At 39.0% G+C, this 26,592-nt stretch overlaps 1 protein-coding gene across 2 annotated transcripts; it reads left to right on the top strand.

Moving 5' to 3' along the window:
• Positions 1-208: 208 nt before the first annotated feature.
• On the top strand, positions 209-25,464 carry LOC127229800 (aldo-keto reductase family 1 member C15). Of its 2 annotated transcripts, XM_051194794.1 has the most exons (10): positions 209-369; positions 3,589-3,756; positions 5,256-5,372; positions 6,230-6,307; positions 7,296-7,418; positions 12,046-12,155; positions 17,299-17,464; positions 20,438-20,520; positions 21,546-21,659; positions 25,143-25,464. In XM_051194794.1, the coding sequence occupies exons 1-9, from the start codon at positions 283-285 to the stop codon at positions 21,613-21,615; spliced, it is 1,002 nt and encodes a 333-aa protein (XP_051050751.1). In that variant the 5' UTR covers positions 209-282; the 3' UTR covers positions 21,616-21,659; positions 25,143-25,464. The 2 variants fall into 2 exon arrangements, with proteins under 2 accessions (XP_051050751.1, XP_051050752.1); XM_051194795.1 differs by lacking the exon at positions 21,546-21,659.
• Positions 25,465-26,592: the final 1,128 nt, after the last annotated feature.

Here is a 26,592-nt window from a genome sequence, read left to right as displayed (position 1 = left end):
ATCAGGGATAGATTGTCACAGCCAGCTTTTCAGTTTAGGACCTAAAAATCCAATGACTTCTAATGCATAAACTTTCTCTGTGTGTGTTTCCTGTAAGATATTCCTGTAGAGACTCGAAGAGATTACAAGAAAGCCAGTGGACTCACTCCAGCTTTTAGAGCTTTTGTAATTTTGGCTCCGCCTATCTTTACAGAAATAAAGAATGCTGGAGCTTTGCCTTTTATTCAGCTTAGGTTGTTGGGGAAGAAAAGACAGTGTTGGACTTGTTGGGCTGTGGATATCATGGATCTCAAACATAGTTATTCAGTGAAGTTGAATGATGGAAACTTGATGCCAGTGCTTGGATTTGGTACATTTGCTTCAGAAGAAGTAAGTGGAACTTTTGGGAACTAAAGGATTAGATATTAACTATCCTGGAAGTACTTTCAGAATGCAGGAGACCTGTACCTGATGGCTGATTCATCTTGACTACCTTTCATGTCTACCATTTACTGTTTTGTTCATGCTTGGCGATACCTATTGGTACTTGGTGAGATGCTAAGATGTTAGCTCTGGAGATTTGGAGGTTAATGATTTTGTAGGCAGATTATGTACCATTATTGTTATTGACAATATTGTGCAGAGAACCACAACTGCTGTCAGCCCATGAATGTAAGCAGCTCCACCATACCCAGGAGATACTGTTGTGTAGCAGTTTTCTTGTTTATATGATCTCTGGGAAAATCTTTCTTCCTCCTCTTTTATGATGTTCCCTGAGCCTCTTGAAGAAAGGGTATGCTATAGAAGTCCCATTTATGGATGGGTGAGCACGCCACAGATACCTATTTTTCTGGACTTAAATAGTTGTGGGTTCTGGTATTAATCACTTTCTATGGCAAAAGCAGCTTCTTTGATAAAGACTGAGAGATGCACTAATCTATGAGCATAAAGATAAGTATTTGGAGTGCCAGTCATCTTTTTTTAAAAAATGTTTGTGAGAATCCACAACCAGTTTGCTCACAATTTAGTATTGAAGACTTACAAGATATAAAGTAACAATGGGGATGGGATCACATTTCTTATCGAACAGCCAATTGTAGTGAACTGAAAGTGTCTAACTCTAGTCACAGGTAATAGCTTTGGGGTGGCTTGGTAAGGATTGTTTATAAATGACAGAATAATGATGAAATATTAGTGCTGGATAGAACCAGGTTATTTTAATTGTAATTTGTTATGGATTAAGCATAGTTTATGTGTTCTATAGCTTTTAACTGACATTTGTTACTATTGTGAAAGACAGAATTGTATCTTAGGAGACAGAACAAAAGCATTCCATAATGCTTGCACTTACAAAGGTAATACATTCCTGTGAGAAGTAGAATGAAACAAACAGAAGCTTCTTTCATATCTAGTAGAATTTTTTATTCTGAACTTGACTCTTACTCCACCACTGACCTTCCTATGGGGTCATTGCTGGAATAAAAGTCAGCTTGGTTGTGTGCCTTGTGACTTTGTCTAGTCAAGTGTCCTGGGAACAATACAAACACAGGATATCAGATTAAATCATTAAATTATACACTGATTGAAATTTGAGTACACTTTGTAAATATTATTGTCCTGACTTTGTTCCCCAAACAGCAGCTTACTGAGGTGTGGTCCTTGTCCTGGTAACAATAGCTGGTCAGGAGAGTAGTTGTCAGCTCTCTGGGCATCTGCTGCATCTAGCTGTTTTCACTTTCACTGTTTTTTTTTTTTTCCTGGATGTGGATTTAGCATCCTGCCTTTCAATGTTCCCAGTTCTGATGCAGATTAAGGGACAGACTCATGTAAATTTCCTGCATAAACAAATTAGTGGATCAATTTTTGTCAGTAAGGACAAATATACAATCAATAAACTAGTGTTTAAACTAGAAAGGAATAATACACATTTTACTGGTCTGGAGTATTACCTATGATGGTGGTACTTTCAGGTTTTGAATGAATGATTTATTAAGTAAGTGTAAGGAAAGTGAAATAATAAATTATGAGGGTCAAATAAAGAGAAGCAGTAGATATATAGCAAAGCATTAAGTCAGGGGACTGAAAAAAAATCTAGTAGAAACTAACTGGGAATGCCCCATTGAGGTAACCAGATGGGATTTCCCAGTTAAAAGTACATCTTAGGCAGAGTGAAGTATCCCCTTGGGTGAGACTTCCAGATAAAGCTGATATCATCAAATTGGATGCTTATAGTATCCAGCAGGAACTAACTGGGGAAGTTGAGGCAGTAAGTTGGAGTTCCTTATTTAGCTCTCTCTCCCTGAGGATGGACTTCCTGTGGAATGACTTTTCTTCTCGCTATTGTTCTTCTTCTTCTGCTGCTCTTGCTCCTCCCTTTTTCCTTTTTCTTCTTTATTCTGTAGCCATTTCATATCATGGGATAAAAAACAATCACCTTTGTTGGGAATGACTTATATTGTAGCTATTTTAAAGGCACATGTTTTCAATACTGTTAGCTGCTTAAGATTTTCCTCTCCCTGCTACAAAGCCAGAAGGTCAATCTGACCCAGAGCAGAGAGTTTTGTAGGACAATTGACATAAACATGCTTGAGTCTGAAATTGGTGGAAAGGAAAAGCTGCTTCCAGGGCCAGCTTCTCAATGAGCTTTAGCAGCCTATAGAAATATGCATTTATGCATATGCTTATTAAAGTTCATGTTCGTGGTCAAGCTTCTAACTGGCATTAAAATCTGTCTTGGCAATCATAGGAGTCTGTAATGCTAAAGATCAATTTTTGTGTGGCTTTCACAACAAAATAGAGATATATGAAACATAGATGGAGAACTGTTAAGATGATGATGATGGTGATGATTAAAACAAGGTCTCATGCATTCCAGGCTGGCCTTGTACTCACTATATAGATAAAAATGACCTTGAACTTCTGATTTTCCTGCATCCTAAGTGCTAGGAGTGTAGGTGTGGGTTACCCCATCCACTTTTCATACTGTTTAATGATGGTCTCTTCTACTTCTTTTCAGAAACCTCATGGAATAAGGGAAGCCAATCCTTTTGTTCGTAGAAAAAATATCTAGTACTCCAGGACCTACCATAGTATTGGGAAAAAAGAAGTCATTCCATAAATGCTAACTTCATACGTACTGAATACAAGGACCTGAAAAATGAAGGGAACAAGACTTTTGAGTGAACTGAAGAGCCCATTTGAGTGGAAATTGAGAATGATGGGCAATAGGAGCTAATTTTTACTTTTCCCACCACATATACCTATGTGTATGAACACCTGTCCTATCTACCGAGTGCCTTAGAACTTTTCTTCCAGTGTGCAGCATTCCTGCTAGCTAGTTCCTTACAACTGATCTTTATTGAATGGAAGTTGCATTTACATGCTTTACATGAATCTTGCATTACTAATTAATTCAGTCAAGATTTAGAAGTTAGTCTTTTTGTAGTCTGTGTTTACAGATAGATTGTTAATCTATTATCAAGGTTTACATCACCAAATAAGATTAACCACAGGGCTGGAAACAACTCAGAAAAAATACTGTGAAGAAATAAATGGCTTCCCTCCCCTGAGTTGGTTATATCCTCAACTTTTCCTACTCTTGTTTCATAGATTCCAAAAAGCAAGGCCTTTGAGGCCACCAAAATAGCCATTGATGTAGGTTTCCGGCACATAGATTCTGCATATTTCTATCAAAATGAGGAAGAAGTTGGACAGGCTCTCCGGGACAAGATTGCAGATGGAACTGTGAAGAGGGAGGATTTATTCTACACCACCAAGGTGAACACTTATGGCCAGAATGACTGGAAGCCACTGCCAATTCAGATATGTTATTGGGGAGGAAGATATCACCCCTTATGTCTCAGTTTGAATCATGCCTTTATTGCAAAGACTATAGAAACATAGAGAAAAGGGCCAACAAGGTGACTCAGTGGAAAATGATATAAGCTGCCATGCCTGGCAACCTTTTATTCTGGGGTGTACATGGTAGAAGAGAAATGATTCCTGATATTTTACCTCTACATGTGTGATACCCATACATGATCACACATACACACACAGAGAGAGAGAGAGAGAGAGAGAGAGAGAGAGAGAGAGAGAGAGAGAGAGAGAGAGAGAGAGAGAGAGAGAGGAGAGAAATAAAAATTAAAACAGAAAAGGCTTGTTTTGCTCCAAAGGTATTAAATGTGGGTTGTAGCTACTCAGTGTCTTTGAATATCAGACATTGTCTAGATATAAAATAAAGAAACAGTTCTGTAGGATAATCTGGCTTCTTTGGGCCATGAGTAACTAATTGAAGAATCTACCAAAGAGTAGATTACCAAGTGACATTGAGAATATTGTTCACAAAGGGAAAACCCTTTTCTCAACTCAGCACTGAATGGAATGAAATTTGTAATGTTTTCTCAGTTGGAAAGACAGGCTTCTAGTGCAATTGGATCTGAGTTGATGTCTCTACAGATACTCTTATGTTTACACTGGTGACTGCTTTATTTTAGACTGGATCCCTTAGAATTGGTTCTGGATTTACTAAGAACAGTAAATCCTTTGTCAATTTTATCTGCTGCTGTTTGCTCAGTTACTTGGAGGCCTCACCTAAAGGGATACTTCACTTAGCCCAGGATGCACTTTTTTTATTTATTTATTTTTATTTAATTTTATATAACAAAGTCCAATTAAATGAAAACAAACATTTATACACAATATTTGGGAATTTGGGCGTCGTTCTTTCCAAACTACTTCCTGCTGGTAAAGGGTGCTGTCTTGGGGGATTCGAAGAAGATTCAGATACCCAGGATGCACTTTTAACTGGGAAATCCCATCTGGCTACCTCAATGGGGCATTCACCGTTAGTTTCTACTAGATATTTTTCAGCCCCCTTATTTAATGTTTTGCTGTATATCTTATACTTCTTTCTATTTGCCCCCCCACTTGCAGCCCATCATTTCTTGACTCTTTTGAGACCAAAATTAATTTTTGAAACACTTAAGTTGGTTGTTTTCTAAATTTTTCTCATTCCCTCACATTGTCATCACTCAAATAAATATCGGTATTCTATTGAGGATTTATTCTATAAGAAGCAGCATGGATTCATGTAGGGTTATGGGGAGGATTTGGGAAAAGTTGGGTGATGGGAAAATCATGATCAAAATACATCGTTGGAAAAATTTTGATAAGTATGTAAAAACTTAGTCCCAAGTGTTCTTAGCTTAGCTGAGGCCACCTTAGCAGGTCTCGATTCTGTTACCACAATGTGCAATTTTGTTTGGAAACTGTAGATTTGGACTACTTTTCTTAGACCAGAGTTGGTTCGTCAGTGCCTGGAGAGATCACTGAAGAAACTTGGGCTGGATTATGTAGATCTCTGCATTATTCATGTACCATTTGCTATGAAGGTCAGTTTTGGACTTTTATGCCCTAGATTATTATAACTATTATATTATTGTTAGGACACTGATATATATATATATATATATATATGTATGTACATATATATGTACATATATGTATATATGTATATGATGATGATGAATAGAATGGGTAAATGATTATGTCTCTCCATGACAGCCGAGAGACCCCACAGGCAAGTCTTTTTAAAATGCTCATCCTCCAGTCTTCAGGAGGGTTGAAGTTCAAGGACTTCACTGCTTCTTATCGATCAGAGTACCCTGGATTGTGGGGACTTCTGAGACTCAAGGGGCACTCTCCATCTCCTTAGGGCATGTTCTTACCTGTGTGTATCTCTCAGACTAGAACACAGGGATCTGGATTTGGGTAAGGGACATTTGGGCTTGGGCTCCTTTGGGCCTTAAGCCTTCATTTTCTTATCATGGTACATGTTTGCTGATCACATCTGATAGACTCATTAACTCAGAATCAAGTTATCATAAAGTAGAGAAAAGCTCATGATTAATAGTGAAAGTTCTATCCTTTATACTATTCTGTCACTGGGATATGAAATAAATTCCAATGGAAAGAACCCTCATAATTGTGAAATTTAGAGCTTCATGGGGCCTAGGGGGAGAAAAGTGGGGGCAATCAAGAGGAAAGATGTTCTCTTATAATCTCTTAGATAATTTCAATTTTCCATCTCCAAAATCTCCCTTTAAAGATACAAGTGCCTACATGTACATGTGCACACACACAGAGTGATTAACACACACTCCTAATATTGGATGAGTAAGCTCATTAGGCATTAGAATTAGACTATTAGATAAATTATTTGTTAACCTCTCTTTTCTCTGCATTCTAGCCTGGAGAGGAACTTCTGCCAAAGGATGCCAATGGAAAAATCATTTTAGAAATAGTGGACATTTGTGATACATGGGAGGTAGGTTCTGTTGCAGACATCATAAGAGAGGAACCAATTAATAAAGAATTAGAAGACAAAGTATAGTTTCATTAATTGATAAACCTAAGACATATCATAATGCCTAGTCTTACTTTAGCTTACTATGCTGTGTTCAGTTGATAATCCTAGGAGGCCTGCTTATTTCTGTAGAGAAATGGACGGGGAGTGGATCTGGGGGAGAGGGGAGATAGGGAGGAGGAATTGGAAGGAGTGGAGGGAGGGGAAACTATGGTTGGGATATAACATATGAGAGAATAACAAACAACAACAAACCCTTCTCTGTCTTTCTGTAATCTCATCTGTAGAGTATGAATTGAGAGGAATGAACTTTAATTTTTTAATATCAACTATGATTTGAAGTAGACATTTCTTTGCCTCATAGATACAATCAACTATATAAGCCATATAAAGAGGATCAGCAGAAATAAACTGAAGAAGGGTTATGGCACTTATTTCAGTACAGAAAAACACACCTTTTGAGAAGTATAATCTGTGTTAGCACAGAGCAAGCTATAGCTGAGAATGCAACCTGCCATTATATATGCTATCTGATAAACACAGTTTTTCAACATTATAGGAAAAAAGTAAGAATACACTTCTAACTAGCACAAGAACCAAGAATTCTTTGTCTCTATGCTGGCATTTATTGAAGAAACCTTGCCTGCCTAACATCAAGACAGATGCCACTAAAAAGGGTGGGAAAGTAAGGGGAATCATACATATATTTGTTGTTCTCAATGTGAGTGTAATTGAATGAGCAGACAAATATGTATTCATTGCAGGTAAGTGCTTAAAGCAAGGCTGTATTCAAGTGACAATATTGTTTTGAAATTGTAATTGGAATTATGTAAGTAACTGGAATTATGTAAGTAACTGAAATGATTATGTAAGTGTTCAAATAAGTCCAAGAAAAATTGCAAAGCACAGAGTACGGTAAGGATTAACTAGATATTTTCTTCCTCTCTAGGCCCTGGAGAAGTGTAAAGACTCAGGTTTAACCAAGTCCATAGGGGTGTCCAATTTCAACCACAAACAACTGGAATTGATTCTGAATAAACCAGGGCTAAAATACAAGCCTACTTGCAACCAGGTAAGTTCTTACCCACTTTGGCCATCCCTTACTTTCTGTTCTTCACAAACTTCTTCCTTATTTGATACTTCCCAGATTTCTGTTTTGAACCAGCTATTTGGGTTATAGCCATTTTCATTGAGACAGGCAATATCAGTGATGGTTCAGGTTGAACAGAGAGGGAAGAACAAGACAGGGGAAGGGCAGTTTGATTGGCTGAGGTCACTGCTCTTCTTTTTTTTTTCCTCTGAACTTGTTTTTTTTTTTTTTTTAATGCATATAGAGTATTTTTTATTTAATTTTATATAACAAAGTCCAATTAAATGAAAACAAACATTTATACACAATATTTGGGAATTTGGGCGTCGTTCTTTCCAAACTACTTCCTGCTGGTAAGGGCGCTGTCTTGGGGGATTCGAAGAAGATTCAGATATCCTAGCTGTAGTCTGTAGGGCTGTTTTGTCCAGCTGTTTGGAATGTAGGATCAGCTTGTACTCTGTTTCAGGCGGTCTGGTGTGATCAAACCACATTAGTCTGGAAGGAATCCACATCTTTTCATTTTCTGTGGAAACAAAAATAGAAATACTTTTCCCCAGTAACTTGTTCTTCAACTTAAATTTTGGAGTCAAAGCGTTTTTTTTTTTTTTTTTTTTTTTTTATTATTTTACATGTCGATCCCAGTTCCCTGTCCCTCCCTCCCTCCCTCCCCCCCAAGCCCTCCCTCCCTCCTTCCCTCCCTTTTGCCCTCTCTACCCTCTCACATGCACTCTAAACACCCTCCCCTCCCAACTCCCCACCACAATACAATATGTAGGGGAATGCCATCCAGTTGGGGTCATGTAGATCTGACAGGTCCTGTGAAGTAGGGACTAGGGCTTCTCTCCTATCTCTAGAATAAGGCAGTTATCCCTCCATGGGGGATATGTTTGCAAAGTCCTTTTGTGCACCAGGGATACATCCTGGCTCCACTGTCTGAGGTCTCTTAGGCTGCTCAGACCTTCTGGCTGAGACCCATATTCAGGGGGGTCCGAGTCAGACCCCTGTTGGCTTCCCAGCTATCAGTCTAGTGGCCCTTAGCTCCTCCTTGTTCAGGTAAGCTGTCTCTATGTACTTCTACCGCATGGTCTTGTCCTCTCCATCTGCTTCTGGGTTCTAGTTTGACTCAGTGTTTATGTATGGGTGTTTGCTCCTGTTTTCAACAGGCATTAGTTGAGGACTCCATGGAGAAGTTAGTTGTTGATCTCACTCTCCGGGAAGGGCATTTATGATAGCCTTTCCACGGAAGCTGAGATTGTTAGTTGGGAGCAGTCTTGTAGTTCCCTCGACCTTTCTTTGTGTTCAACTTTATCTTCAAACCAATATTGGCTCCCTCTTTTATGTTCTCTCTCTCTGTCTCTGTCTCTCTCTCTCTTTCCTATTTTCCATTCCTAACCAGGCTCAATCCTCCTGGTCGCACATGCCTTCCTCTCCTCCCTCTCATTTTCTCCTACTTCTCTCTCCATTAGCTGTCCTCCCCCACTATACCTGAGGTCTGGGGGACTTGTCCCTTCCCAGTTCTGTGAGGGACTTTATATGAATCTCTTAGAATACAACTTGTATCCTAGTTCCTCTGGTGATGTGAATTATAGGCTGGTGATCATTTGATCTAGGTCTAAAATCCATATATGAGTGAGTACATACTGTGTTCCTCTTTTTGTGACTGGGTTACCTCATTCAGGATGGTTTCTTCAAGTGCCATCCACTTGCCTGCGAATTTCAAGATACCATTATTTTTTTCTGCAGAGTAGTATTCCATTGTGTAGATGTGCCACATCTTCATTAACCATTCTTCAATTGAAGGGCATCTAGGTTGCTTCCAGGTTCTTGCTATTACAAATAGTGCTGCTATGAACATTGTTGAACAGATGTCTTTGTTGCATTGATGTGAATCCTTTGGGTATATGCCTAAGAGGGGGATTGCCGGGTCCTGTGGTAAACTAATTCCCATTTTCCTGAGGAACCGCCATACTGATCTCCAAAGTGGCTGTATGAGTTTGCACTCCCACCAGCAGTGGAGGAGTGTTCCACTTTCTCCACATCCTCTCCAACATAAGTCATCATTGGTGTTTCTAATTTTAGCCATTCTGGCAGGGGTAAGATGGTATCTCAAAGTTGTTTTGATTTGCATTTCCCTGATAGCTAAGGATGTGGAGCATTTTCTTAAGTGTCTTTCAGCCTTTTTGATTTCCTCCATTGAGAATTCTTTCTTCAGTTCTGTACCCCATTTTTTAATAGGGTTATTTGGTGTTTTGTTGACTAGTTTCTTGAGTTCTTTGTATATTTTGGAGATCAGCCCTTTGTCGGATATAGGATTAGTGAAAATCTTTTCCCAGTCAGTGGGCTGCCGTTTGGTCTTGTCAACTGTGTCCTTTGCCTTACAGAAGCTTCTAAGTTTGAAGAGGTCCCATTTATTAATTGTTTCTTTCAGTGTCTGTGCCCCTGGAGTTATGTTCAAGAAGCGGTCTCCTATACCAATTTGTTCAAGGGTACCTCCTACTTTCTCTTCTAAGAGGTTCAATGTGGCTGGATTGATGTTGAGGTCTTTGATCCATTTGGACTTGAGATTTGTGCATGGCGACAGACATGGGTCTATCTGCAGTCTTCTACACACCCTCATCCAATTGTGCCAGCCCCATTTGTTGAAGATGCTGTCTTTGCCCCATTGTATAATTTTAGCTGTTTTGTCGAAAATCAGGTGTTCATAGGTGCGTGGATTAATATCAGGATTTTCAATTCGATTCCATTGGTCTACCTGTCTATTTTTATGCCAATACCAGGCTGTTTTCAGAACTATAGCTCTGTAGTAGAGCTTAAAGTCAGGAATGGTGATGCCTCCTGATGTTCTTTTATTGTATAGGGTTGTTTTGGCTATCCTGGGTGTTTTGTTTTTCCATATAAAGTTGATTATTATCCTTTCAAGGTCGGTGAAGAATTGTGGTGGGATTTTAATGGGGATTGCATTGAATCTGTAGATTGCTTTTGGTAAGATTGCCATTTTTACTATGTTTATTCTACGTATCCAAGAGCATGGGAGGTCTTTCCATTTTCTGGTATCTTCTTTAATTTCTTTCTTTAGAGTCACAAAGTTCTTATTATATAGATCTTTTACTTGTTTGGTAAGCGTTACACCAAGATACTTTATGTTGCTTGTGGCTATTGTAAAGGGTGATGTTTCTCTGATTTCTTTCTCTGCCTCTTTGTCGTCTGAAAAAAATAGGGCTACTGATTTTTTTGAGTTTATCTTGTATCCTGCTAGTTTGCTGAAGGTGTTTATCAGCTGTAGGAGTTCCCTGGTAGAGTTTATTGGGTCGCTTATGTAAACTATCATATCATCTGCAAATAGAGACAGTTTGACTTCTTCCTTTCCAATTTGGATGCCCTTGATCTCCTTTTGTTGTCTTATAGCATTAGCTAGAACTTCTAGTACGATATTGAAGAGATATGGAGAGAGAGGACAGCCTTGTCTTGTTCCTGATTTTAGAGGAATTGGCTTAAGTTTCTCTCCATTCAGTTTGATGTTGGCAGTTGGTTTGCTGTATATTGCTCTTATTATGTTTAGGTATGTTCCTGTTATCCCTGACCTCTCTAATACCTTTATCATGAAAGGGTGTTGAATTTTATCGAAGGCTTTTTCTGCATCTAGGGAGATAATCATATGGTTTTTCTTTTTCCATTTGTTTATATGGTGGATCACGTTGATAGATTTTCGTATGTTAAACCATCCCTGCAATCCAGGTATGAAGCCTACTTGATCATGGTGGATGATTTCTCTGATGTATTTTTGAATTCGGTTTGCCATTATTTTATTGAGTATTTTTGCATCGATGTTCATCAGGGATATTGGTCTGTAGTTTTCTTTCTTAGTTGTGTCTTTGTGAGGTTTGGGTACGTCACTGCTCTTCTTAGAAGGAATTTCACAGCTCAGCAACACTCACAATGTGTGCTGTACTGAAAATCATGTAAAATATTAAAAACAAAAAACAGATCGAAATGAAGCACAGCAAAATTGTACTGTTGCTGTATTGTTCTGGCACCTCTAGACAATTTGTGGTGGTTTCCTTCCTAAATTTAGATGGAACATCTTTTTTAAAATAACTTTCAAAAACTTTTAAGTTTTACAGAGTTTAAAGCTACAAATGGCACTGAGAATTGTGTGACTACAACTTCCTTCACCGGCACCAACCAACACACTCAAGCAATAATTTCTCCTCTATACAAATTTATTATATACATACTATTTTGAGGTATTTTTGGGTAGACATTATATAATTTTTAGTCCATATTTTAAAAATACATGATTAAAAATATCATTGATAGAATACTGTTAAAAAACTCATACTTTTAGCAATGATTGGTATCACTAACTATTTTGCATGTCAAAATATGATCATGTCTTTTTGTTTCCTTGATACTTGGGACTGAACCAGAGGCAAATTGGAAATGGGAAATAATAAAAGGACAGAAAAAAGTATTTCAGGGAAAAATGACATATTTGAAACATTTTTTTTTTTTACTTAATTCAGTATAGAAGTAGATCTGTCTTTAAGGAACTTCTAAAACCTGCATGACATTGTACATTCTGATTCCATTTTGTTTTGGAAATTTATAGGTAGAATGTCACCCATATCTCAATCAGAGCAAACTTCTGGAATTCTGCAAGTCCAAAGACATTGTTCTGGTTGCCTACAGTGCCCTGGGATCCCACAGAGACCCAAACTGGTAATGAGACTATTGGACTTTATTTCCTTATGTCAATACTTTCATATTGACAAAACATTAACTTTTAACCTTGTGGAAAGTTCAATCATGAAGAAAAAAGTTCAAAAATGCAGCAGTTCCTAAGTACCAGGGTTGAGGTTCAGGCTTACTAGTGTTTTTTTTTGCTTTATCTGTCTACCAGTTTTCAACACTAATAAGCATAGCTCTAAAAGGGATTGTAAGACATAATTTATAGAGATTAGACTGCATATATCCTAGCCATCCCATTTTGACTATTGGATAGATTGTAAAATATATAAACCCAGAGACAGATATTGGGGTTCAAGCTGAAGACCAGAGAAACAAAGCAGCCAAGCTACCAGAGAGCTCTTACCTCTACCAAGGCCAGGGTGACAATGTCCTCAACATGACTGGAGACTAATTGCCTGCTATATTCAGCATGAGACCTTGAGCTGCTTCTTTTTTTGTAGGTACATTAATCTGTGATTTTAAAATTTAAATTAGAAACAATCTTATTCTATATATCAATCCCAGTTCCCTCTCCCTCCCATTCTCCCATGCCCCCCACAGACCCATATCCTATCCCTCTTCTGTTCCATAGAAAGGGTGAGGCCTTCTATGGGGGAATCATCAAAGTCTGTCACATCATTTGGGCAGGGCCTAGACCCTCCCCTATGAGTCTAGGCTGAGAGAGTATCCCCCTATGGGGAGTCGGCTTCCAATGTCCATTTGTACACTAGGTATAAATGCTGTTTCATTACTAGGGACCCCATAGACTGCCCAAGCCTCCTAACTATCACCCACATGCAGGAGACCTAGTTTCATCCTATGCTGGTTTCAAAGCTGTCATTATGAGGTCCATGAGCTCCACCTTGTTCAGGTCAGCTGTTTCTGTGTTTCCCCACCATGGTCTTGATGTCTTTGCACATCCCTCCTCCCTCTGTATAACTGCATTCCAGGAATTTGGCTCAGTGTTTAGCTGTGGGTCTCTGCTTCTGTTTTCATCAGCTACTGGATGAAGGCTCTCTGATGGCATATAAATTGAGAGTACAGGGCAGGGGGAGGGGAGAGGGAGTTAGGAGAAAGAAGGGGAGAAGAGGGGGGGAGGAAGGAAGACATGAGGGACCAGGACAGGGCGGGGGGAGGGGAGAGGGAGTTAGGAGAAAGAAGGGGAGAAGAGGAGGGGGGGGGGAAAGGAAGACATGAGGGACCAGGAAGATTGAGTTGGGGGAAGAATAGAGGAGAACAAGAAAAGAAATAACTTAATAGAGGGAACCATTATAGATTTAAAGAGAAATCTGGAACTAGGGAAATGTCCAGAGACTTACAAGGATGACCCCAACTAACATTCTAAGCAATAGGAGAGAGGCTACCTTAAATGCCTTTCCCCTATAGTGAGCTTCTGCTTATATACCTATCTAGTGCTGGGATTAAAGGTATAAGCTCTGTTTCTCTTTTAGATTGATTCACTCTCATGTAGCCTTGGGTGGTCTTGAACTCACAGTGATCCATCTGCCTTTGTTTTCTGAATCTTGGGATTAAAAGTGTACACCACTATTGCCTGGCTTCTGTGGCTGTGGCTAGATTTGCTGTCTGATATCCAGGTGAGCTTTATTAGATCGTAAACAATATATCACCACACAAATTCATATTATTTCTAGGAACTTTCTTATTTCTACAACATTGACTATTTGATTTAGGAGGGACTTAGGACCATCTTCTTTCATAATATCCGATGATGTTATGTAGAGTTCAAAAAGAGAGAATTCCAAGGAGAAAATATGACTGTCCTTTCAAGTGGTGATATTGACTTGCAGGGTATCTAACATGCTATTAAAGATTTTTCAAAGGATATATGCAACTTAAGCTAAAAATTCCATAGGCTTAGGAAACTTTTACTGCCCTTACATTTACCAGTGAATTCTGATTTCTATATGTAGATTGAGAGACAACAGGTTTGTATATGCATGTGCTGGTTGAATTTTTTTTCATCAACTTGACACAAGCCTAGACTTATCTAGTAAGAGGGAATCATAACAAACAAACAAACAAACAAAAATGCTCCATAAGATTGTCATATTGGCAAGTCTGTGTGGTATTGTTTTTTATTAATAATTGGTATGCAAGGGCCCAGCCCACTGTGAGTGGATCCATCATTGTGGTCCTGAGTTGTATAAGAGAGCAAAGCAGTAGGCAATATTTCCCCATGGCCTCTGCTTCAGTTCCTGCTGTGAATTAATTTGATGATGAACTGTGATGTGGAAGTGTAAGATGAGATAAGCCCTCTCCTCCTTGGGTTGCTTTTGGTCACAATGCTTTATCATAGCAACAGGAACTATAACTAAGACATAAGAAAGAAGACAGTTGTGATTGTCAAAGACATTGTCTCTTGTCCTGTGCTTTTAATAAAGTGCAATGTTTAATGCAGAAACTTGATTTTTCTAGAGTAAAACAAAATAAAACAGAAGCTAATAAGTAATGATTATAAATAATACCCTTTTATGTCCTTATTCCTTCTGTGATATTTTTTTTTTTTTTTAAAAAAAACATTTTTTTTTTTTTTTTTTTTTCATGTTTCTTTTTTTTTTTTTTTGCATATAGAGTATTTTTTATTTAATTTTATATAACAAAGTCCAATTAAATGAAAACAAACATTTATACACAATATTTGGGAATTTGGGCGTCGTTCTTTCCAAACTACTTCCTGCTGGTAAGGGGCGCTGTCTTGGGGGATTCGAAGAAGATTCAGATATCCTAGCTGTAGTCTGTAGGGCTGTTAAAAAAAACAGTTTTAAGACAATTAGTTTTTGGTACTGTTCTTTTGCTCTAGAGAAACTTTGACTATTCTATAGGAATCCTGTGCTTTTGGGTGAGGGGCATAGTTTAAAATAGAGTCATGCTATGTAGAGCAGGCTGCCTTCAAACTCATGGATAGGGACCACTTGCCTCAATCTCCCAAGTGCTAGAATTATAGACTTATGCTCTTTCATTTCTTTCTTCCTTCCTCCCCCCTCCTTCCTTCCTTTCTTTTTTCTTCCCATACTTTTAGATATCAATTAATGGTGACTTAAAATTACCAAAGGAAAAATGCTATAAATAAGTAATTCTTAATGTTATTGTAAAAATTTATTTTCCATTTTATATGCCAACCCCAGTTCCCTCTCCCGTCCCTTCTCTCATCCCTCTACCTCCTCTCCCTTCCCTTCTCTCATCCATCCACCTCCCCTCCCTTCCCACCCATAATTCACTATTCAGAGTGGGTAAGGCCTTCCTTGGTGAGTAAACATAGTCTGGCATACCAAGTTGAGGCAGGACCAAGTACCTCCTCCTGTATTAATGCTAAGCAAGGTATCCCACCACAGGGAATAGGCTCCAAAAACCAGTTCATGCACTGGGGATAAATCCTGGTCCCACTGCCAGCCCCCTCCCACAACAGATCAAGCCAAATAACTATTAACCACATTCAGAGAGTTTAGTTCAGTCCCATGCAGGTTCCCCAGCTGTCAGTCCATTGTCCACGAGTTTCCATTAGCTTGGGTCAGCTGTCTCTGTGCATTTCCCAAACATGATCTTGATGTCTCCTTTGCCCATATGATCTCTCCTCCCTCTCTTCAAGTAAATTCCAGGAGCTCAGAGCCCAGTGCATGGCTGTGGGTCACTGCATCTGCTTACATCAGTTATTGTGTAGGTTCTATGATTGTAATTAGGGTAGTTACTAATCTGATTAAAGGGGAAGGCCCATTCAGACACCTTCTCAACTATTGCTAGGAGTCTTAGCTGGGGGCATCCTTGTGGATTTCTGACAATTTCTCTAGTACTAGGTTTCTTCCTAACCTTACAATAACTCCATCTATCAAAGTATTTCTTTCAACAACTTGTATTTTTAAATTGCATGTTATTCTAAGTAACTTGATGAAATCACATGCTATCTAGGATGAGAATTATCCTTTTCAGTGTATCCTTATAAAATATACTCCATGCTTGCTAGTTACTTGTTAGTTGTCTCGTTTATTGAGGCAACCATCATAACATGGCAGAACTTGCATTCAGGTAACCCTTAATTTAATTAATAAAGGCTCAAAAGCATAGTGTCACTTGAAATTTGGATAGGGCAAAGAGAAGCACTTCATATGAAAATGGGAAAGTTCTCTAAGCTACATGATAAAAATGAATCTTCTATCCCTGAAATGTCAAGAAGGAAATGGAAGTTCATGCTAGCTTTGTATATCACCAAACATAAGATTCACTTATGGAAGTTGAAAAAAAGTATCACTTCACACACACACACACACACACACACACACACACACACACACACACATATATATAGTGCACATAGGGCTATTCTAAGACCATCTGAGGATAAAAGAATATTTGTACTTTTGAAATATTCCATTACATGGAAATCTGTCCTACACAGCACTTATCTTCTCTTCTTAGTTGTTTACAACTTTTACAAAATAGAGCCTTCATCCAGTGGTTGATGGAAGCAGAAGCAGACACCCACAGTGAAACACTGAGAAAAACTCCTGGAATCCAGTTGTAGAGAGGGAAAAGGGATGAGCAAAGGGGTTAAGACCATGCTGGGGAAACCCACAGAAACAGCTGACCTGAGCAAGTGGAAGCAATTCTGACAGATGGGGAACTGGCATAGGACTGAACCAGACCGCCTGAACATGGGTGATAATTAGGAAGCATGGGCAGTCTATAGGGCCTCTGGTGGTGGAACCAGTATTTATCCCTAGGGTACAAATGGATTTTGGGAGCCCATTCCCCATGGAGGGATACTCTCTAAGCCTGTACATGGGGGAGGGCCTAGTCCCTGACCCAAATGATATGACAGACTTTTATGATCCCTCATGGAAGGCCTCATCCTCTATGGGGAGTGGGTGTGGGTTGGGATGGGGGAGTTGGTTGGGGACATGGGAGGATGGGAGGGAGAGGGAACTGGGATTGATATGTAAAACAAGATTGTTTCTAATTTAAATAAAATATATAAAAGCATATCTCTGTGAATACTCAAAAAATTCTGTTTTAGCTATAATGTATTGTACTTACTTCTTTCAGTGGTCTGGGAATATAGGTAAGGTGGCAACATATTCCCATCTCTGTGAGTATGTTTTGTGTATATTTTCTTTTTCAGGATTGATAGTGATAGCCCATACCTCCTGGAGGAACCTATCTTAAAGACCGTCGCCAAGAAACATAACCGAACTCCAGGCCAGGTTGCCCTGCGCTACCTGCTACAGAGGGGTATAGTGGTTTTGGCCAAGAGCTTCAATGAGAAGAGAATCAGAGAGAACTTCCAGGTAAGGTCCAAGAGCATTTCTCCAGAATGAGACGGGGGGGGGGGCAATTTCCCTGCAATGGGAGCACCTGTTATTTATTCACTCCCATGCATTGTCCCCATGTGCTATACACAACAGCTTGAAAGGGCAGCAGAGAAAGCACTGGGTAACAGGAGGTGGGCAAAAGTTTGGGTCTCCTCCATACTAGGCTTTGCCTTTTACAAGTTCTTTAACAAGATGCATGTCAGCTCTATTACTTCAGGTGGTTGTGGGAGTCCTTTCTGATGGCAGAGACCTTTAAAAACCCTCATTTCTGTTCTTTAAATTCTTTGCTTTACAAATTCTTGATTGTATTAAGGACAGCAATTTGAGTTAATATTAAATCCAAATAAGATGGCTGGTTGGTTAAACCACTGGACTATTCCAATATATTTTCACTTTTCTTTTCTTTCATAGTACTGGGTATGGTTCTATGTGAGTTTTTCATTAACTTACAATTATTTAGTTATATGCCTGTGTGCTTTCTGAAGTGTGGGATGTTACATATGGCCATTTCCCCTTTATCACAGGTGTTTCTCTTGGCAATAGAAGAGCTAAATAAATTTATAGGCTGACCATATAAAGAAATCAACGAGACTATCACTAGCTAGTCTCTCAAACCAGTCAGTGGTTTTTCATTTGTTTTGTTTAGAATCTTGTAAGGTTAAAACAAAATGACCTTTCCTCTAGTTTCTGTATGCATTTGTGTTGGAGGGCATACTCACCAGAGCATAGTGGGTAGCCAGAGGGTAAGTTGTGGGAGTTGTTCCTCTCCATCCTCCAAGTGGATCTCAGGAATGGAACAAAGTATCAACAAGCACCATTACCTGCTGCTGGTTTCAAGAAGAAATGTGACTCATAAATTCAAGTATTTGAATAGTTTTATGGTGACAGCTAAAAATTTCATGAGTATAATATTTATAAAAGTAACAGTACCAACATATTATTGAAAATACTATAGCTCTTGGTTAAAGTTATTTTAATGAATGAATTTGATACATTATTATAAATTTAACTGCTAAATCCTTCAGAGAAATTAACTTTATTTTAAAATTCAACATGTTAATAGATGGCCACACGGCAGCCATATTATTACTTAATGTATTCTTAAGATGGACTCCTGGAGGATAGATGGATGGGCAGTATCTTGGTTTCGTTTTCTGTTGCTGTGATAAATTATCCCACAAAAAAACAACTTAATGAAGAATGTGTTTATTCTGAATCACACTTTAAGGGTACAGCCTACCAATGCAGGGTAATTATAGTGGCAGGAGCCTGAGGCAGCTGGTCACACTGCATCCACAGTCAAAAAGTAGAGAGGGTTGAATGCTTGAATGCATGCTCAGCTTTTCTCCGCTTTGTGAAGTTCTAGATGTCCTGCCCAGGGAAAGATCCTACCCACAATTAAGATGTGTCTTTTTAAGCTGGTGGTTGTGGTACATGCTTTTGATCCCAGCACTCAGGAGGCAGAGGCAGGCAGATCTCTAAGAGTTTGAGGCCAGCCTGGTCTACAAAGCAAGTTCCAGAACAGCCAGGGCTGTTACACAGAGAAACACTGTCTAGAAAAACTAAAACTAAAACAAACAAACAAACAAAAAGGATAGGTCATCTCATATCCATTAACATAATCAAGATAATCCTCACAGGAATACCCTATGATTCATCTCACTGATGATTCTAGATTCTGTCAAGTTAACATTAACCATCACATATACCTTTAATAGATAAATGATTTAATAGATAAAAGATAAATATATACTTAATTTTCATGTAAGTACAGATATAAATGTAAATCACATATATACATATATCAGAAGTTCAAGCATTCTTGGTTATGTAGCAAGTTTGAGGCCAGTTTGGGCTACATGAGATTCTGTCTAAAATTAACAAAATTGCCTATTATATGTAGCAGGTAGGTAGGCAGATGGATGGGACTCTGTAATTTTTTTTTAATTTAATGTGTGTGTGTGTATGGTGCATGTGTTGTTGTACTGGTTACCCTTATCTTTACTCCTGACCTTATTGTCTTGAGACAGGCTGTCACTGAATATGCAGGTAGGATGACAGCCTGCAAGCTCCAGCAATTTTGATGTCTCCTCCACTCTATAGCTCTAGGGTTATAGGCACTCTTATGAGTTTTTTTTTTTTTTTTTTTTTTTTTTTTTTTTTTTTTGGGTGAGAAGATTTGAATTCAGGTCGCTATGCTCATGCAGCAAGTGATCTTACCCACTGAGCTATGCATGCATCCTAGGATCTTGAATTTTTCTCCTGATGAGATAATTGACAACATATTTTTGCAATAAAACATTTCCACTGGGAATGCCATATTATCAAATACAAAGTTGGATTTGAGTGAGATAGAGAAAGAAGATAGGTGAAATCATTTAAACACATGATCCAGTATCTCAGTGATCAATCAGGAAGATTCTTTTGATAAAGAAGAATAGATGTAGATAATGTTTGAGAACATGAGATTATTGAATAGCATGGTTGAAGAATTGATCTGGGCCTTATATTTCTTCAACTAAATCAAATCTTGGAGAGGAGGTAGACTATGCTCTATGATTGGGTAAGATATATTCAAGGCTAGATCAAACTCCAGGGTCTCAAAGGAAGAAAAGTTTAGCAAATTTTGGTCAGGCTAAATTTAGTATTTCATCTGGATTTGAAAATTAATTTGGGAGTTTTTTTTTCCTGCCTTACTTAAGGTTAGGGATTGATGAATCTTTCTTTTCTGAAGTGGATCAAAGTAGGAAAGGAATGGGAAAGGACGGACTACAATAGCAGCCAAACGTTCTGAGACCAGGACCACCTGGAAGCCAATTGTGACAAAAATGCTTCTCTTAAATGCTTTGTTGCTATCTCTTTTATATTCCCAGGTAGAAAGAGGCCACTTCAATGGCTTATTTATTTATTATTTTATTATTATTATTTTTTGTGTCTCTTTCTTTCTAGGTGTTTGACTTTAAATTGACCCCGGAGGACATGAAAGTGATTGACAGCCTCAACAGAAATTTTCGATATGGTAAAATGTCATTGTAAGTAACTCTTCTAGACTGCTTTATAGTTTGTGTTTTGCAACATTCTGGCAATCCATTCATGATCAGTGTAGCATTTTTTTGCTTATGAATGGTTGAGTTTATTACATATACATAGCAAGTCAAAGTACAACAGTAAGTATAGATAGATAGATTGTAAACACGATTAAATTCTGCACTCAAAATATTCAGAATTGGATGAGAGAGTGCCTTTAATGCAACCATCCTGAGTTCTCAATAGAGAGGGTCTTGAACAGAGCACAGGATCTAGTCAGGTGAGGCTTCTAGGTAAAAGCACACACTAGCAGAAAAGTAACATTCTTAAACTGGATGCTTACACCCAGCAAAAACTAAATGGGGAAGTTGAGGCAGTCAGCTAGAGTTCCTGATAGTCCTGAGCAGAGAAGAGTGACTCCCTAGAGTGAGGATGCCAATTAGAACGAACAGCAAGACAAAGATAACATTATCAAAATGGTGAGGAATTGAAGTAAAATTCAAGATGCCACAGAACCAGGGAACTCTAGGCTCTGCTGCAGAAGAGTGCCTTTCCTGGCTTTCCTAGCATTCTGTGAAGCTATCTTTGTTCTGGAGAGCTCAATGTTTAAAGGAGGGAGAGAGAAACAATGAAAAGCATTCAGACTTTCTTATCACTAGATAAGCTCAGGAGACAGAAGGTCTCTTGGCTGCATGGGGGCTGTTTGAATAATGGTCCTTGAACACATTAAACTGCATAGCTGAGAAGGGGAGGGGACATTTTTACCATGGACACACCTTGGCAAGTGGGAGACATTCTCCTCCTATGTATAAACAAAGTGCTGTCAGACAGAGTTGACCCAGTAGGGCAGTATATGAAAGTCTAGTATACGCAGGTCACAGGGGAAGAGGAAGCCTTTCCCATGGCTCAACTTCTGGCTTTATCCCATGGAAGGCACTGTTCTCAAAAGCATGATGATTTCACTCTTGGGCTGTTTGCTGTTTTCTTCCTTCCCTGTCAGAGGTTTTTTTTTTTTTTTTTTTTGTGGCAGGTGGGGGCATCTCAACCCTAGACAAGGTTCTTTGGAGGATACATTGAGACAACAATACTTTGGGTCTTAAATGAAGGAAGGAGATGCTACCCTGCTTCCAGAGCCAACTTTTCAGTGAGCTCAAACAACACATGAATATATATATATATATTTTATATACTGTGATTTTTTTCTTATTTTATATATTGATCCCAGTTCCCTCTCCCTCCTATGCCCCCCAACCCCCCTCCCATCCCATTCCCTACCCACTCCACAGGGAGGTTGATGCCTTCCAGGAGGGATCGTCAAAATCTGTCAAATCATTTGGAATAGGCTCCAGGCCCTCCCTCCTGTCTCTAGGCTAAGGAAGTATCCCTCCATGGGGAATGTGATCCCAAAGTCCTTTCATGCACCAGGGATACATCCTGGTTCCACTGTCAGAGATCCCTTAGATTGCACAGGCCTTCTAACTGAGACCCATGTTCAGGGGGGTCTGAGTCAGTACAATGCTAGTTTGGTTTCCCAGCTATCAGTCGGTGGGTCCATGAGCTCCCCCTTGTTCAGGTCAGCTATCTCTGTGGGTTTCTGTAGCCTTGTCTTGACCCCTTTTCTAATCACTTCTCCATCTCTGCAACTGGATTCCAGGAGTTTGGCTCAGTGTTTAGCTATGGGTGTCTTCTTCTGTTTCCATCAGCTACTAGCTGATGAGGGCTCTATGATGGCATATAAATTAGTTATCAATCTCATTATCAGAGAAGGGCATTTAAGATAGGCTCTCCACTGTTGCTCAGATTGTTAGTTGGGGTCATCCTTGTAGGTCCCTGGACATTTCTCTAGAGTCGGTTTTCTTTTCAAACCTATAATGGCTCCTTCTATTATGGTATCTCTCTCTCTCTCTCTCTCTCTCTCTCTCTCTCTCTCTCTCTCTCTCTCTCTCTCTCTCTCTTTTGCTCTCCTCTATTTGTTCCTTGACTCAATCTTCCTGGTCCTATATGTTCTCTCCTCTCCTTTTTCACCTAACTCCCTCTCCACTCACTGCCCCCTCTCCCAATATGTTCAGGAGATCTTGTTCCTTTACCCTTCTGTGAGGGACTTTGTATGAATCTCTTATGTTCCTCCTTGTATCATAGTTTCTCTGGTGGTATGTATTATAGGCTGGTGATCCTTTGCTCTATGTCTAAAATCCATATATGAGTGAGTACATATCATGTTCCTCTTTTTGTGACTGGGTTACCTCATTCAGGATGGTTTCTTCAAGTTCCATCCATTTGCCTGCTAATTTCAAGGTTCCATTTTTTTTTCCCTCCCGATGAGTATTATTCTATTGTGTAAATGTACCACATCTTTATTCATTCTTCAGTTGAGGGGCATTTAGGTTGCTTCCAGGTTCTTGCTATTACAAATAATGCTGCTATGAACATAGTTGAACAGATATCTTTGTTGCATGGATGTGCATCTTTTGGGTATATGCCTAAGAGTGGAATTTCTGGGTTCTGTGGTAGACCGATTCCCATTTTCCTGAGGAACCACCATACTGATTTCCAAAATGGCTGTACAAGTCTGCACTCCCACCAGCAGTGGAGAAGTATTCCCCTTTCTCCACATTCTCTCCGGCATAAGTTGTCATTGGTGTTTCTTATTTTATCAATTCTGACATGAATAAGATTGTATCTCACAGTTTTTGATTTGCATTTCCATGAAGGCTAAGGATGTTGGGCACTTTCTTAAGTGTCTTTCAGCCATTTTGCATTCCTCTATTGAGATTTCTCTATTTAGTTCTGAACCTCACTTTTTAATAGGGTTATTTTGTGTTTTGGTGACTAGTGTTTTGAGTTCTTTGTATATTTTAGAGATCAGCTCTCTGTCAGATGTGGGGCTGGTGAAGTTCTTTTCCAAGTCTGTGGGCTGCGGTTTGTTTTTGTCGACTATGTCCTTTGCCTTACAGAAGCTTCTCAGTTTCAGGAGGTCCTATTTATTAATTGTCGATCTCAGTGCCTCTGCTACTGGTGTTATGTTCAGGAGTGGTCTCCTGTACCAGTTCCTTCAAGGGTACCTCCCACTTTTTCTTCTAAGAGGTTCAGTGTGGCTGGATTTAAGTTCAGGTCTTTGATCCATTTGGATTTGAGTTTTGTGCATGGGTTTATCTGCAGTCTTCTACATACCATCATCCAGTTTGTCAATACCACTTGTTGAAGATGCTTTCTTTCCTTCATTGTATAATTTTAGTTGTTTTGTCAATCATCAGGTATTTTTAGGTGTGTGAGTTAATATCAGGATTTTTGATTCAATTCCAATGGTTTATCTGTCTATTTTTGTGCCAATACCAAGCTGTTTTCAGGACTATAGCTCTATAGTAGATCTTGAAGTTGGGGATAGTGATGCTTCCTGAAGTTCCTTTATTGTACAGGGTTATTTTGGCTATCATAGGTCTTTTGTTTTTCCATATAAAGTTGAGTATTATCCTTTCAAGGTCAGTGAAGTTCAATATAGTGTCAGTATCTAGTTTTCAGAATAGGGTTGAGACAAGTGCATCCCTATAGACTTCAGAAGAGATGGACTTTTTCTGAATTTCATGATTTGTAGTGAGACTCAGGACCAACCCTATTTCAAAACTGGCCAAGCTGGGGCTGTAGCTTAGTTGGTGCTGTGCTTCCTTCCCAAGCACCACATAAAAAAGGCATAATATCCTAAACCATTATTGTCATCCTCTGGAAGGTGGGAATAGGAGGATCAATAATTTAAGGCCATCCTCTATTACACAGTGAGTTCAATTTAGACTTAGAATACATGTGACCTTCTTCCTCCAAAAAGTCAAAGTGGCATCATTGTGAGGTGATGTTGAAAAATGCCCTATGACCTTTGGCCAAAATCAATACTTCCTTCATGGCTCAACTGTCCATTAGACACAGAAAGCCTACTATCCATGAAAATTCTTTCTCATTAATGTGTATTAAAATCAAAAGAAATAAAAGAGAATTCAATAATAATGAGCACACAGTAATGTGTCAAGCCGATTCTAACTTTGCCAACACTAAAGCAGTATAACATGTACTTCACATAATCTTTGCGGAATATGGACTCTCAAAAGTGATAGGAATAAGTCATAGGGGAAATATAATTCCCTTTTAACTTATTCTTCTCTGTGTCCATTGGTACTTGCCTTGAACCAGTCCTTTTCCAAGATATGTCTGTTGTTCCCCAAAATATTCATTGACTTTTATTTTCCTATCACATTCCTATTTCTGTATCTTACTAACTTGAAATATAGGAAATCATGAAATGGGGCTAGTAAGATGGCCTAGTGAATATAGACGCTTATCATGTAAGCTCAACAACCTGAATAAAATCCCTGGAAAGTGGAAGGACAAAATTGACCCTACAAAGCTGTTTTTTGACCTCCACATGCATATCTTGGCACATAAATAACAACAACAACAACAACAACAACAACAACAACAAAATATAGGGATCCACAACCATAGTCGTTGATGTGTTCCATTGCATGTAGCAAGACAGGGTCCACTGAAATTTGTCTATGTCCTCAAATAATGACTGTCCTTATTTTGTCTATCAGAAGTGTGACTCATGAACAAATAAGTGCTTCTTTTTCTCTTTCAGTGCGGTGGATCACCCTTATTATCCATTTTTGGAAGAATATTGAGCAAGAGCTGCTAACCATTACAGAGGCTTTCTTCCTCCAGATACTGTGTATATTTATTTGGTTGAGAAGCAGTATCTCTGCCACCAAGTTCTTGTCTAATGTCACAAAACTATTAATCTCAAGTGAGGACATATGTTTTTCTTGATAACTGAAAATAACACACAAAGTACAGAGAACTTATAAAATGAAAGAAAATATTTAATGTAGCTTCCTTGATTTTTATGTAATTTCATGTCTGTATTTTTATTTACGAAAATAAAATCAATATCAACACATGGACCATTATGCTTTTACAATGTATTTTATTCAAGTGATTGAACATTATTCAAGAATTTTAGAGAAGTTTTCTAATTGTAAAGAAATAGGTCTTGCTTGTCCTCTTCCGCCAGCTATTGGCCAGAGGTGAGTCTGGGCCCAATCTGGGCTGCCTGTCCTCTACAACCTCTTTTCCCCTCTCCCCCGCCCAAACTCCCTGGGTTGGCCCCTGATCCTGCTGCTCCTGTCTCTGGTCCCTATCGAGAGCACTCTTGGAGCTCTGATACACCCCCACCCATCCCCACCGCCAGCCTACCCCCCCTACCCTGTGCCCTACCCTACCCACGGTCCTGCCCTTCTGGTTGAGCACTGGGACAGAGGGTGGAGCCAACAGCCCACCCTACTTCGGAGACTTCTCGGAGCAACTCTGAACAAAGGAGACCTGACTATCCACGCGGGACCACCCGTAATTTCTACTTCTAAAACTCAAAGCTCATATAAAATATCTGAATGGAGAGAAACTTAAGCCAGTTCCTCTAAAATCAGGAACAAGACAAGGCTTCTCGCCATATCTCTTCAATATCGTACTAGAAGTTCTAGCTAATGCTATAAGACAACAAAAGGAGATCAAGGGGATCCAAATTGGAAAAGAAGAAGTCAAACTGTCTCTATTTGCAGATGATATGATAATTTACATAAGAGACCCAATAAACTTTACCAGGGAACTCCTATAGCTGATAAACACCTTCAGCAAACTAGCAGGATACAAGATAAACTAAAAAAAAATCAGTAGCCCTACTTTTTTCAGACGACAAAGAGACAGAGAAAGAAATAAGAGAAACATCACCTTTTACAATAGCCACAAGCAACATAAAGCATCTTGGTGTAATGCTTACCAAACAAGTAAAAGACCTATATAATAAGAACTTTGTGGCTCTAAAGAAAGAAATTAAAGAAGATACCAGAAAATGGAAAGATCTCCCATGCTCTTGGATAGGTAGGATAAACATAGTAAAAATGGCAATCTTGCCAAAAGCAATCTACAGATTCAATGCAATCCCCATTAAAATCCCACCACAATTCTTCATCGACCTTGAAAGGATAATAATCAACTTTATATGGAAAGACAAAACACCCAGGATAGCCAAAACA

Source organism: Phodopus roborovskii, unplaced genomic scaffold (assembly GCF_943737965.1).
Source record: "Phodopus roborovskii unplaced genomic scaffold, PHOROB, whole genome shotgun sequence".
Classification (NCBI taxonomy): domain Eukaryota; kingdom Metazoa; phylum Chordata; class Mammalia; order Rodentia; family Cricetidae; genus Phodopus; species Phodopus roborovskii.
Note: the sequence above shows the minus strand (reverse complement) of the source record. Positions and strands in the feature narration are given on the sequence as shown.